At 39.0% G+C, this 13,640-nt stretch overlaps 2 protein-coding genes across 7 annotated transcripts in view; both read left to right on the top strand.

Annotated features, from left to right (window-relative positions):
- The window catches only part of znf609a (zinc finger protein 609a), an 87,671-nt gene extending 82,572 nt beyond the window's left edge, over positions 1–5,099 (top strand). For all 6 annotated transcript variants that reach the window (XM_051883850.1, XM_051883855.1, XM_051883854.1 and 3 more), the window contains 4 exons: positions 91–511; positions 620–955; positions 1,118–1,196; positions 2,082–5,099. In XM_051883850.1, coding sequence (XP_051739810.1) covers positions 91–511; positions 620–955; positions 1,118–1,191 — 831 coding nt within the window. In that variant the 3' untranslated portion in view covers positions 1,192–1,196; positions 2,082–5,099. The remainder of the gene's footprint in view (positions 1–90; positions 512–619; positions 956–1,117; positions 1,197–2,081) is intronic.
- Positions 5,100–9,348: 4,249 nt separating this feature from the next.
- The window catches only part of LOC127507311 (GRAM domain-containing protein 2A), a 31,066-nt gene continuing 26,774 nt past the window's right edge, over positions 9,349–13,640 (top strand). Inside the window, exon 1 of the mRNA XM_051884301.1 lies at positions 9,349–9,609. The gene's annotated coding sequence lies outside the window, so the exon portion shown is untranslated. The remainder of the gene's footprint in view (positions 9,610–13,640) is intronic.

The raw sequence follows: 13,640 nt of genomic DNA, 5'->3' as shown, positions 1-13,640 counted from the left end.
ACATTTTGATAACACAGATACAAGAACCTTCACTATATGCACTTACCTTTCTTTCATAATGGGCATTTCTAACGGCACTTTCTTTTCCAGGAGCAAGACTCTCGACTGTGGCCCTACGTTTACTCCAGCAAGTACCCCGATGCTCAGAAACAGATTGATGAGGAGAGGTGGAAAGAAGAGAGAGATCGGGATCGTGAGCGAGAAAGGGAAAGGGAAAGAGAACGGGACAGGGAACGTGAGAGAGACCGGAAGGGCAAAGACGAAAGGCCGCGTCCTAAAGACACTCCCTCTAAAGAGGAAAACAAGGAAGTGGCAGAACCACGAACTTCATCAGCCTCAGAGGAGCATAGAGGAGTTAGCAAAGATCCACGAGCACATATGCAGTTTTCCTCACCTCTGCAGCAGCACCAGTCATATATGTCTTATATGCACGGATACCCCTATGGCCAGGGTTATGACCCCAGCCATCCGGGATACAGGGGGATGCCTACTGTCATGATGAATTACCCTGGTAAGTCCAGTCCTTTGTTGAGCTAACTAGTTTTAGGAAACATTTAATTTCACCTATAACCAGAATGCTGATATTTAAAGGGTCACTGTTAATTTCACCTTTCTCTAGGATCATACCTGTCGCCAGGGTACTCTTTTTCTCCATATGGCAGTAAGATGCCGCCTGGTGAGGAGGGTGAGAAGGCTCGTGCCAGTCCTACGGTGAGCGGCAAGTCTGCATCCGAGTCCAAAGCTCTGGACATCCTGCATCAGCATGCTAGCCAGTACAAGAGCAAATCTCCGACGGTGGGTGAAAAGACGCCCCATGAAAGAGACCGAAGTGGGAGTGAGAGGGAAAGAGACGGTGAACGTCCAAGATCTTCACCCTCTCAGCGGATCATGCCTTCCCACCATCACTTAAGCTATCCACTACTCCCGGGACAGTACGACCTGTCTTATGCTACAGGTAAGCAATAAAAATAGCTTCATTTAAAAGTGATGTTCTGTAAAATCAGTGAAGTAGACATGCTTCTATTCACGTTAGCACAGTAGCTGGCCTTGACCATGACTAAACTGCTGTTTTGAACGTTTCACTGATACATAATTAAGGCGTTTCTCCATCTCACAGGTATCTCCTCTTCAGCCATTGTTGCAAGTCAACAAACCTCTGCCCCCTCACTTTACCCCCCAGCACGGAGGTGAGAATGGTAAGATTGTTTATCTTTATCTACAAGCACAAAACATTTAGCTTATACATTGTAGGGCTGGGCGATATAGCTATATAGGCTGTATTTTTCATCCCTTTTAAATATTTGATTTATATCTCAGTATATCTTGCCCTGAAATGGTTTAAAAAGGTTTTTTTTTTTTTTTTATCAGAGGAACCATTATTTTGCCATTATCAAAGTCATTGTTGCTTGGTAGATTCAAAATATTTAATGCAAATTGTAGTAAAATAATCTAGACATGATTTCCTTGCATTTTTCACTTATTGAACTATTAATGCATAGTGATAAGCAAAGATATTTACCATATGTATATTTTGTCTCTAAATGCTATGGGCGACTTCCATGCACATTAAATGAATCGTTCAGTGTTTTTAACCAATTCTTTAAATAGGACAATTTCAAAGAAATAACCTGCAGAAAAGAATTGAACTCTATCAGCTTTAAAATGTCTTTACTATCTCTCACACACACACACACACACACACACACACACAAGTCCTGACACAAGAAGGCTATTAACAAGGTCTTTAGGAATTTAATGGCCAATAAAAAGCGCATTAAATTCAGCACAGTATTCACAACGTTAGTTAACTTTTATATTGCTAACAAAATAATACTGATATATCACCAGCCCTAAATTGTTGTATCCATGACTGATTCTTGACTCCCTAGAATGAAGTGCTGTAGTCTTTGCTGCCCTCTAGTGGTCGAAATCTCTTATCTTCCAAGGCCTCTCTATATTGATTACCATGGCTGTTTAGTCACATATAATGGAGCATATACATGTGTCTGCTTTTAAAATTGTATGAGAATGCATATTGAAATTAAAATATATATTCAAATTTATTCTCGTTCCCTCTCCAGGGAGAAGTGACTGGCCGCTTTTCTGCAGAAATGTGACTGGTTCACATGAGGATGTGGTGTGGAGCTTATGACATCAGTTCAATGATGTTTCTGATTTCTTTATGGTTCTTTTTCCCGGACTTCTCGGCGCCTTTGACCAACACCGTCAGAGAGGAGAAAGTGGACGCCCAGGCATCCACGTACACGCCGAGCTCCACCTCGGGAAGTGCACATCCAGACGCCTCCCTCTCTGTGCTGCTGGCTACATACTCAGGAGAGAGGAGACACGGCCTGTCTGCAGAGACCTCATGTGATGCGCAAGCTCTCTGAAAAGAAACATGGACCTACAGAGTGTGGGAAATCTTGAATGAACCTGGATGCAAAGACATTCTGGAAGTCACTACATTGTGTTTAAAGCATGGAGTGCTACTGTTCTGGACTGCTGCTCTAGAGCCATGGGGATTACCAAGGTTGTTTTTACCGAAGGATTCCAGCATCTTGGTTGCCGCTCTTCATCTTCGTACATTTACATACACAATCTCTTTGTGGACTCTATGCAAGTGGATAAGGCTTGATTTCCTCACTCAGTTCATTCAGGGCAGTAAACTCAGTTACATTTACCGCTGCAAAAGCTATCGTTTCAACATACTTGAGTTCCTTGTTCAAGAGGCAGGTTTTAATGCACTTCCCTGTCTTTATCATTCATAGTTATTTTCTTTCATGTTTCTTTTGACTTTTCGTTTATGAATGATGAACAAACAGCCCAAAGTCACTCCATCAACTGCTTAGCATTGGTCGTTTAGCAGTTCAAGGCAAATGTTTTGTTCTTGAATGGGCGGCAGGGCAACTGCTCCGTATTGGTCGTTCAGCGATGACCTGATTTTTAGTTACTTGTTGGGCCTTCTGACATTTGGATTATCCGGGTCGTGGAGGGAAGATGAAGCATTGGCAATTGGAACTTTGACTTCCAGACTGGATTGACAGATTTTTCCAGCCTGCATTGCTGTATTGACAGTTATCATATGCAGACACAAGGCACAATCTGCTTTTCCCAGGCCCAGCTCTAGAAAGTCGTTCGGGACTTAACGTGTGTATTTGCCAATGGAGTTACCAGATTCTACTGAACTGTTTGTGTCTGGTCACAAACTGAACCTTCACACACGGATAATTTTGATATGCTGCTTGCGAATCTCATGCCAGACTGCATGAGTGAAGTCCGAAACAGGGCAAACCTTGAAGGCTTAGAGCGATCCGAGGAAGATAACCCCAAAAGAGGCTTAAGAGCCGGCATCCAGCATCTGGACTTCTGGATCCTCACTGATCCACAGACTCACGGAGCACCAAACAAGGAAGACCATAGCTGGAAACACTTTCTTCTGTACGTCTGCATGGTGTAATCCAGCACTCGGTAAAAGCATTAACCCAAACAGAGAGCGATGCAACACGTGCAGGCGTCCTTCCTTTTCTCCCTCACTATGTGCTTTCTGTATATATTGTACAAAGGAATTATTTTAAAAAAAGGTTGTTGAATGCTATCGGATTTTCTTACTCTCTCTCTCTTAATTTTTTTTTTTTTTTTGGTCTGTTAGCCTTTTTTTCTACCATTGTCGACATAATATCAACGTTTAGCTGGTATAACGGCTTTATATTGGAAGTGTTTTTGTTTTTTAACTACTTTTTCTACCCCTCCTCTTCAACACCAAGTCAGCTCTGAAACTGTTTAGAAGCACATCTTTTGCGTTTACTGAAATAAAGTCAATTTTAATAAAACGTCAACATTTTTAGTCCGCGCACCTGCAAAACATAAAAGCATGTTCATATTTCATGAGGGACTGATGGGAACTGTGGGAAAGGAAGCTGCAACCCGAGTCTGGTGCTATCTGGAGCTAGTTTTTCCAGTTCATCATCATGCAGTTATTGTCTGAATCTCAAACTCTCAGGAGAGCATTATTTAAATCTGAGCCTTTTAAATCATCCTGGCATGTTCATTGCTCTCGGCTGTACTCAAACTTGATTATTGAACAGCACAGGGAAGAAGACATTACTTAACGTAATTCGTTTACAGCGAATTCCCCCATGTTAAACATGATAGTTTGTTTTTCATCTTCAGCAAAAGTTCAGTATCTGCAAGGTAGGCTTTTTGCTCCTTAGATTTTTAAATGAGTGACAATTTCAACGCCGCCGCCACCGACCCCCAACTAACACTCATGCTAAAGACGCCTAATCACACATTGTATTAGTTTCATTTTGTTGCAGGAAAGATCTGGGCCAGATTTCTTTAGGCATTTTCATTTCATTCTCTCTGTGGTGATGGAAATCGTTTTTAATGCTGATTTAGGACTCTACCGAAACCCTAATTGCAGCACTGGTCTCAGATCAGCGTCAAACGGCTCACTCTAATACGAGAGAGTCCGGATTTTATATATAGTAATAACCTCACTTTTAGTTGTTCTGTCTATGCGCGTTTAGCCAGTAAACCTGTGCTGTCTGGTGATTTGATTCATAATTGTTGAGGAAAAAGCGCTTGATTGTTTTAATTTATTTTTTAAGAGTTCTTCATTTGTCGTTGCTGTTGTTTTTTCTAGTTCAAATTTTCTCCTTGTAGAAAGATGAAACGGCCGGTTTTGTTTCAACAGTTCAAACATTCGTTCACATTTGTCTCCAACGGTGCTAATATAGCCTACCCTGTGCGATCCTTGTGGGAAGAGAAGAGGGAATTTTTGTTCTTATTAGGCCCCTCCCACAATCCACCTCACTAATTAAGCCCCACCCACCCCATGCCCATAGAGAGCAGTGTCAGTCATTGGTACTTGAAAGAAAGATGTTTACACCTCTTCATTTCTGTGTTTTGGATACATTTCTCTTTTTGAAACCATCGCTCTCTCTTTCCCTGCCTTCCTCACTGTCTCGCTGCCTCTGTCCCACTCTCTCTTCCTAGGGATCTCTCATGTAAAGTGTAAATTGCTACATTTTTTATACAATACTGTAACTTGCCTTTGTACATTTAGGCAGAAAATAAATCTTTTTATGAGACAATCACTCCTGTTAATCTGTGTCTTATCTCTCTGAACAACTTGTAAATACAAGGTGCCGGCAAGTGGAAGCTATATTCTGATCAAAAATTTAATTTATGTTTAGTAAATAATTTCAGGCCAGTGGAAGGTTTCTCAAGGTTTGTGAACCCCTAGAGGTTCATGATGGAACTGCCGGAGATATACCAATTCAGAAAAAAATGTATATCCTTTATGGGTGCGTTCACACTTGTAGTTCTGTTCTTTTGGTCCGGACCAAAAAAAGAAAATACATTTAGTCCTGGTGCACTTAGCGTTCACACTGTCATTTTTACAAAAAATAAATAAATTTATGACAGAACTTACCGAACATCAAAAACAATGCTGTGTGCTGGGCTAAATGTGCTCATTATATGTGTGTATGTATGATGGCATTTTAACCAGAGCTAAGAACTTGTGAAGAGTTTATGAAATGTGTAAAGGAGTCTAAACAGCACCAGGAATTCCTCAGTTGCACACAAACGAAGATCTGCTGCAAGGAGACGGCATTACTGACACCTGTACCAAACTTTAATGGGCAATGTAGCTTCTATGATGAGAAAAAACATTTTTAGGGTCACATCTGCTGACATCACATCCTGTTTTTGGTTCGTTTTGATGTCTTTGGTCCATGTTGCGTTCATATTTCTGTCAAACCCCACCAGAGTTTGTTTGGAAGCAGATCAAACGTGCACACCAGGGTTCTTCTCAGCGAACCGCACTAACAGAGCAATCACACCAGAGTTCGATTTAATCGAACCAATCCTGCCAAGTGTGAACACCCTAAAATTGACTAAAAAGTCAATTTATCCTCAGTGTTACAGTGCACTTCTTGGCCTTTCTATTGAATATAGCTGTGTCTATTCAAGTAGCTGAGTAGATTATAGTCCAGTTCACTGTAAACTAAATAATTTAGGTTATAAGAAGTTCATCTGGGGGGAAAAAAGGGATCAGCGGCATAGAAAACAAGGTGAAGATCCAGACCTCAGCAGGCACTTTGAACTATAAACCAAGCCAATCTGAGAGACTATCATATAAGACATGAAGAGTTGAAGACCTGAGAAAAGGTGTAATTTCTCCTTTCTTTCTTAGCCACACTTAGTTTACAAAAAAACAGTACCCGGTTTTAACCGGCAGAGGGCCGCCTTTTACCTGCTTTTATCTTTGACCAATTGTGAAGCGACTTTTGTAGACTAACAATAAACTGTTTCGGGAGGGAAAAAAAAAATTGTGTTCATTGGCATGTTCGTGTGACACCTTGATTATATCTGTGTACGGACGCCATATTTAATGTATCGCGAATAAAAACGAGGCTATGAGGGATATATTTACAGTCTACTAAGCTAATACTCTGATGTGCCTGGGTTTCAAACATTGAAAATATCTCTCCATAATATTTCGTGATACAAGATCTTAAGACAATACAGCCTGCTGGACGAATTGTAAGTATAACTCAGTGCCTCGTTCCTGTTATTATTTATTTAAATTATTGAAAATTCTAATCTAATAAGCACCCAATGTGAAATAAAGCAGAAAAACTCGTGTGAAAGTGGTATATGAAGTACCTCGTTCTTGAGTCTTCCTTTCTTTAGACCGACGTCCAACTTTTTGGTTGGGAAAGATACTAAAACCTGTGGAAAGTTAAGTATAAACCTAGTTCTTATCATAAAAATGTATCATGTAAAACCGGGAAAGACGTTTTACTTCTTAAAACCCAGTTTAAGGCCTCTGAGGTACTTTTTAGTGCAGCTTCGCGCCATCAGGTGACCAGCGCGGGAATGAAAAGCCGCGCATGCTTGAAGATCCAGCAGTTGCCATGGAAACCCCGCGTGAGCGCTGGAGGAGAATCAATCTCATACAGAGAGACAGAATACAACAAAGCATGCAGTGTCCATTGAAAATACGTGTTGATATTCGCGAAATTTAAAGCGGTTAAAGCATATTTTACACATGACATGTAACGTTTGTTCAATGTTAAACACCGTCAACCCAAAAAGATTGTGTGTGAGAGCTTATGAAGCACTCGTGATGTTTTGTCGCTTTATATGCGAGGCACGTGCGCGATTAGAATTCAAGGCGCGCGCTCTCTCGCAGTCCTTGTGAGCGCGTGGTGTGCCAAATACAAACAGCCCACTGTATGAGACCCGCAGGAGCTGATGTGCATCTAAAATACTGTGTTGTTTATATCGCCTTGCAGGAATGTGCATATAAGATTTTAGAAAAGTGTAATGTAGCATGGTACATTTATTTAGGCTACTGTATATGCCATGTACTGAATGATTGCCATATTCTTGTTTGCATTGTGCTTAAAGGGATAGTTCATCCAAAAAGGAAAATTATCCCATGATTTACTCACCCTCAAGCCATCCTATATGACTATCTTCTTACAGACGAACACAATCGGAGAGATATTTAAAAATATCTTAGTCGTCCAAGGTTTATAATGGTTGTGAATGGGGGCCGCGTTTTGGAAAAAAAAAAAAAATGCATATGACTCCAGGGGGTTAATAAAGGCCTTCTAAAGCGAAAATATCCATATTTACAACTTTATAAATTCAAATAACTAGCTTCCGGCAGACAACCGTACACAGAATGTGCAAGTCGACTTGCGCCAAATGAGTAATCCTCTGACGCGGTGCATGTAGGAGTATCATACGTTTATGGTGCATTCACACCAGAAGCATGATGCATTAAGTGCGAGTGATTTACATGTTAAGTCAATGCAAAGACGCGATAGACATCCTGCGGCGCAACTGAGGCAGCGCGAATTGAGCGTTTCGGGCGAATCGCGCAAGTTGAAAAATCTGAACTTTGGTGAATATTCGCGTCGCGTTAACCAATCAGGAGCTTGCTCTAGTAGTGACGTGATTACGATGTAGCGAGCGGAGGCAGAAATCCGAAACAACAATGGAGGACAAAATCATCGCTGTATGTGGATACCCGGAGCTGTACGAGGATACCCGGAGCTGTACGATACATCTTCGTAGTTTTATAGAAACAGGAGTAAAAAGGATCTTGCTTGGAAGAAAGAGAGTGAGGAGGTCGGACAATCTGGTAAGTTGTAAAAAACACTCTTTACACAATTTGAGCTATATATATATATATATATATATAGAGAGAGACTACAAGCTAGCTAAAGCCGGCAAATTGAGCTTATTTGCCGTATTTTACAACTACTTTCCAGCTGACGAGTTGATGTGTTTATTGAGAGGAAGTGTGCAGAAACGAGACTGGAGCTGCCTGGCAGAAGCCCCTCTCATGATGCGAATTCACGTCTGTTGTGAAGTGAATTTCACGCGTGAATGAAGCGAGTAAACTCAATGTTCAAGCGCCCAACTACACGCGAATAGTGCGTTTTATTCACGCAAGTCGCGTCTGGTGTGAACGCCCCATTAGACACCTCTCGCAGTTCAAACAAATACAGCTGGGCAACAAACTCAAGCTCCTCTTCTCTTATATCGAAATCCTCCCACATTTCTCTTTAATTATCGTTTTAGACGTAAAATCCACGACCGGTGATATGTTTTGCTCTATCCTCTGCGCCTCCGCGTTCGTCATTACGTTGTGCATCAGGTCAAAGGACATTCTTCCGCCGCAAATCGACTTGTGCATTCTCCGTATGGTCTTCCGCTGGAAGCTAGTTATTTGAAGTTATAAAGTTTTAAATATGGATATTTTTCTTACAAAAATGCATCACTTCGCTTCAGAAGACCTTTATTAACCCCCTGGAGTCATATGTATTACTTTTTTTTATGGATGGATGCATTATTTTTGACTTCGAAACGCGGCCCCCCATTCACTGCCATTATAAACCTCGGAGGACTAAGGAAATTTTTAAATATATCTCCAATTGTGTTAATCTGAAAGAAGATAGGCATATACACCTGGCTTGAGGGTGAGTAAATCATGGGATAATTTTCGTTTTTTTGGTGAACTATCCCTTTAAAATAATACCATTAAAGTTCTAGTTAGTTTTGCTGATATGCATATTAAGTGTATGACGCTTATGAAGATGGGAGGACCGTTATTGCTCATGAAAACAGATAGAGCTTATAAAGAAATCCATAAAACTATAAAAGGAAACTAAGATAAAGAAATGTGTGTCAGCTAGCCCCAGTCCCATCACCTTCTTCTAATTAAACTGCCTGTAACATCATTTACAGAGCAAGCGCTATTACACAAGGGCTCGCAGGTACATCCGTCCACGTGCTTGAAGAACGACTGCAGCAGCAGCAACGCAAGGGGGCGGAGCCGACTGGATAAGCCACGCCCCGTTTGCGACTGCACGGCTGAGCAACAAGTCGCAACCGGTCTGCAGAATTTCCCGTTGCACGGTTATGATCGGCGCTCGTGCCCTTGAAGAGCGACATACTCTCGGGTTTTTATGATCATGTGATGTTTATATTCGATAATCATACGTGAATGTACACGCGGACCCCGATGGAGAAACACATCTGCTGTGTTTGCAGTGAAATGACGGACTGGAGTTCTGTTTGAAGGTAAGAGACCCACACATCATGTCCGCTTCCATATATTGTTACTCGGTACAGTATTACTGGATACATTATGAGATTTTAGACTCGGATTTTTGAATGTTTAGGATTTAAAATAGGTGAATGAACGTCACTCTCCGGTTTTTAGTAGCGAAACTCTTTGCCACGTTTGCAGTGTTTTCATCCCAAAACCAACACAGTTCACTCCTTCTGCGCACGAGCACACTTTATAGTGACACCGGCATTCATTATTAAATCATTAAAAACATTATTTAATGCTTAGCATGCGATAATTTCGTAAACTAATATTATATGAATCCAAATTTTAGGACATTGTAAGAATTGCTAATGTTATACGCGCGAATTATTAAATCAGAAAGACACGAAATTCTTAATGTTTCTTGTTTACTTCAAAACTAAACTAAAAATACATTTCCCAGTCTTATATATATATATCTATAAAATATAAAAAATCTATATATTTTTTATATAAAAAATATAAAAAATCTTATATATATATATATATATATATATATTTACAAAATTATGTATTTTGAATGAAAAAACCTTACAAAAAGTACTGTTCCAGTACTATGGTACTAAAATCTATGTATTATAGTATTTACATTGCAGAATACCATGGTACTTTTTGATATATATATATTTATTTATCTTATTTTTATTTTTTTATTTTTTTTGTAAGTGTACACATCTGTCCACTGCCATAAAAGACAAAACATTACAACTTTTTTTCCCTATGTTGAATGCTGCGCACTAAAAAATGCTGGGTTAAAAACATCCCAAGTTGGGTTAAATATGGACAAACCTAGTGAATAGGTTGTTTTAACCCAGCGTTTGGGTTAAATGTTTGCCCAACCTGCTGGGCAGTTTTATTTAACCTAACTATTATTACTATAAATAACTATATGTCTGACTTAAAATGAACCCAAAATAGGTTGGAAAGTAAAAATCAGACACAATTACTAGAGGCTACAGTAATAATCAAAAGGTGAACATTTATTAATATGTTTATTATTTGATTATTATTTATTAAACGTATTAAAAAATGTTCATTTCCAACCTATTTTGGTTTCGTTTTAAGCAAGCAATACAGTAATTTTGTAAACAATAGTTGAGTTAAAACTATTAACATTTAACCCAACCGCTGGGTTTGTCCATTTTTAACCCAACTTCGGTTATTTTTAACCCAGCATTTTTTAGAGTGTGTCAGAAAATAAATAAATAAAGATTAAGATTGCAGTCAAATGCAATTATGACAATGTAATAATAAGAATGGTTTTAAAGATCTGTCCACTGTAGATGTCATCCATCAAAGGGTTAATTTTATGCATTATGAAATATCAGACTAGCTTGTTTTTATTTTTATAGATATTTAGTTGTGAAGGACACTTAAGGCTAGTTGTGTTTTCTTTCATTGTGGTGTTACCTATATGTTTACATGGAGAAAATTCTGCAACAGACCCAATAGAAATAAAAAACTGGTGTTTTATTGAGTTAAATACATTCAGTTTTGTGTTTGAAAGAGTTAATGGTCAGCCGCTGACTTGGGAAGAGAGGAGGAAAGTAGTTTAATGCGCCGCAGCTCTTCTGTGTTCAAGTCTTTGAGCTTTTTAGCTCTCTGCGGTCATCTATAGTCGTCCTTTAACTGTATTAAATAACCTCTTATGTTATCTATACCATTAAAAATAGACCAAACCCTTTGCATTGGCTGTAATGGTGTTTGTTTTGGCACAAGTTACACAACCTTGAACAGAAAAAGCAGACTGTTCATTTTTCCTGTGACGTTGGTTTCCAGTGGCACTAAGTGCTGTTGACATTCGTTGACCTCTGATGCTTATAGCGAGAGCTTAAACATGTAAACACACACCGCTTTGTGTATTACGGCTATAATTAGCATCTATTAAAATCTGATATTATTGTATTAGACAAAAGATGAATGGTGCTCAGAATATGAACCTGGTGTGTGGTAATGTGTGTGCTCTGTACACACCGCGTTTGAAGTGAAACACTCATTATGATGTTGCAGTGAATGTGAATTATGTGGTTTTGCGGACAGTTCAGCTTCTGTTTATGCTGCAAGTCAATTGGTAAGACTTGACTCCAATTGCAAAAGCAAAAGTCATGTGTTTGTGTTGAGAAACACATTTACTTAAATACATGCTTAATGCATCAGAGCATGTGTGGCAACAGCTAGTTTGTCAGAGTATATTAATTTCAACAGATAACCATAAAAGAGCCAGATATGAATGTCTAAACCTCTCAGAATCAACCAATGTTTTAACTGACGACGTAACTGACTGCGTTTCAGGCATATCATGCTTGTAAGAATGCATGCGTAAGGTCGGTTAAAAACATAGGCAGTGCATTGGAATGAAAAAACAAGGTCTAGAGAAAATTGAACTTATTTTAACTTGAGCACCACGTTTTTAAAATACCGTGTCATGCATGAGATGCTGCAAAACATGCGAGCGCAACAGTCAAACACGTCAATCTAGTGCATGCTTACACAGGCCTTGTCCACACTAATACATTTTCATTTGAAAACGCATCTTTTTCTCTCCGTTTTAGCCGTTCTTTTACACAACAACGCCATTTCGGTGGCCTGAAAATTCACGTTTTTGAAAACGATACTGTTATCGTCTCTGCGTAAACTACAAAAATGCGATTTTGTGAAAACGGTGACGTCAGGCACATGAGTATTACGTGTTCAGTCTATAGCCATGTAGTGTTTCTTTACAAAGTGATAGGCATGTGACGGTGTCAAATTGTCATGTTGCTATAATTGCTGAAGCTTTTATCACGGTATACGGTATTATCACGAGTTGCAAAAAAAGTTTGTCATACTATAACAGGTTTAATAACTTTTTTCTTGTAACAAAAAGAACTCTGAATATATAAATACAGTAAAGCAATACATAAAAATTGTATAAATTAAATGTTTCAAACAGATTAAAGTGCAAAGAACAATATTTATCACTTAACAATAAGGTCTCATTAGTTAACATTAGTTAAATGCATTAACTAACATTAACAATCAGCAATAGCTACATTTGTTACAGAAGTTATTATTCTTTGTTAAAGTTAGTTAAAAATACAACTGTTAGTTCATGTTAACTCAGGTCCATTAAATAATACAGTTACAACTTTTGATTTTGATAAAGTGTTATTAAATGTTGAAATTAAGATTAACAAATGCTTTAGAAGTATTTTTCTTTGTCAGTTTATGTTAACTAATTAATTAACTAATGTCAAATAATGGAGCCTTAATGGAGAATGTTGTAGTCCAGATTAAAGTATAAAAATGTTGAAAATAAATGTTTAAGTATTTGGTACTGTGATGAACACGATAGCGAATACAAAAATCTGAATGGCTGTTTAAAACATTTAAATACTGTAGCACAGCTGCTTTGTTTACGGGGATACCGGGGTAACCGCTGCATTGTTGCTGTTCCATCAGTGCCATCTGCTGCCAGAGATTTTCATTCGGCGCGTCTCCTTCACTCGTTCCGCCGTGCTGCTCGTGCACGTTGGGCTTGTTTACATCAGTTTGCGTGACTCTTCGACAGCTTACAGCAGTGTTGTGCATTTTAAACGGTTGATGGCTAAAGTATTCTTAAAATGCATTCTAAAAATCTGAATAATTCGTATAATTCGTATTTTGAAGAGCCTACGATAACAATATCGCGCAAATTCATTATCGTGATATAGCGTATTACCGACACATGTCTAGTGACGCATATTAGACCCATAGATATGGCATTGTTGTGCCTGCTTTTTACTTTCATAGTGTTGCTACCGTATCCCTGCAAAGATGACAGAAAATTTACTCGCAATTGTTGTCCTGTGGCAAAACATGATGACAGTTGCGTTTTAGACCATACGATTTTGAGTGCAACACTGAGTGTTGGGATATTTTGCTAATGAAATGATCATGCCAGAAGAAAAGAACTTTATTATGTCTGCTCTCTCGGTATCATCTCGTGAGCTTTTAGTACGTTTTACGCATGTGCAGTAAT

Source organism: Ctenopharyngodon idella, chromosome 24, assembly GCF_019924925.1.
Source record: "Ctenopharyngodon idella isolate HZGC_01 chromosome 24, HZGC01, whole genome shotgun sequence".
Classification (NCBI taxonomy): domain Eukaryota; kingdom Metazoa; phylum Chordata; class Actinopteri; order Cypriniformes; family Xenocyprididae; genus Ctenopharyngodon; species Ctenopharyngodon idella.
This window is presented reverse-complemented; position numbering and strand designations above follow the sequence as displayed.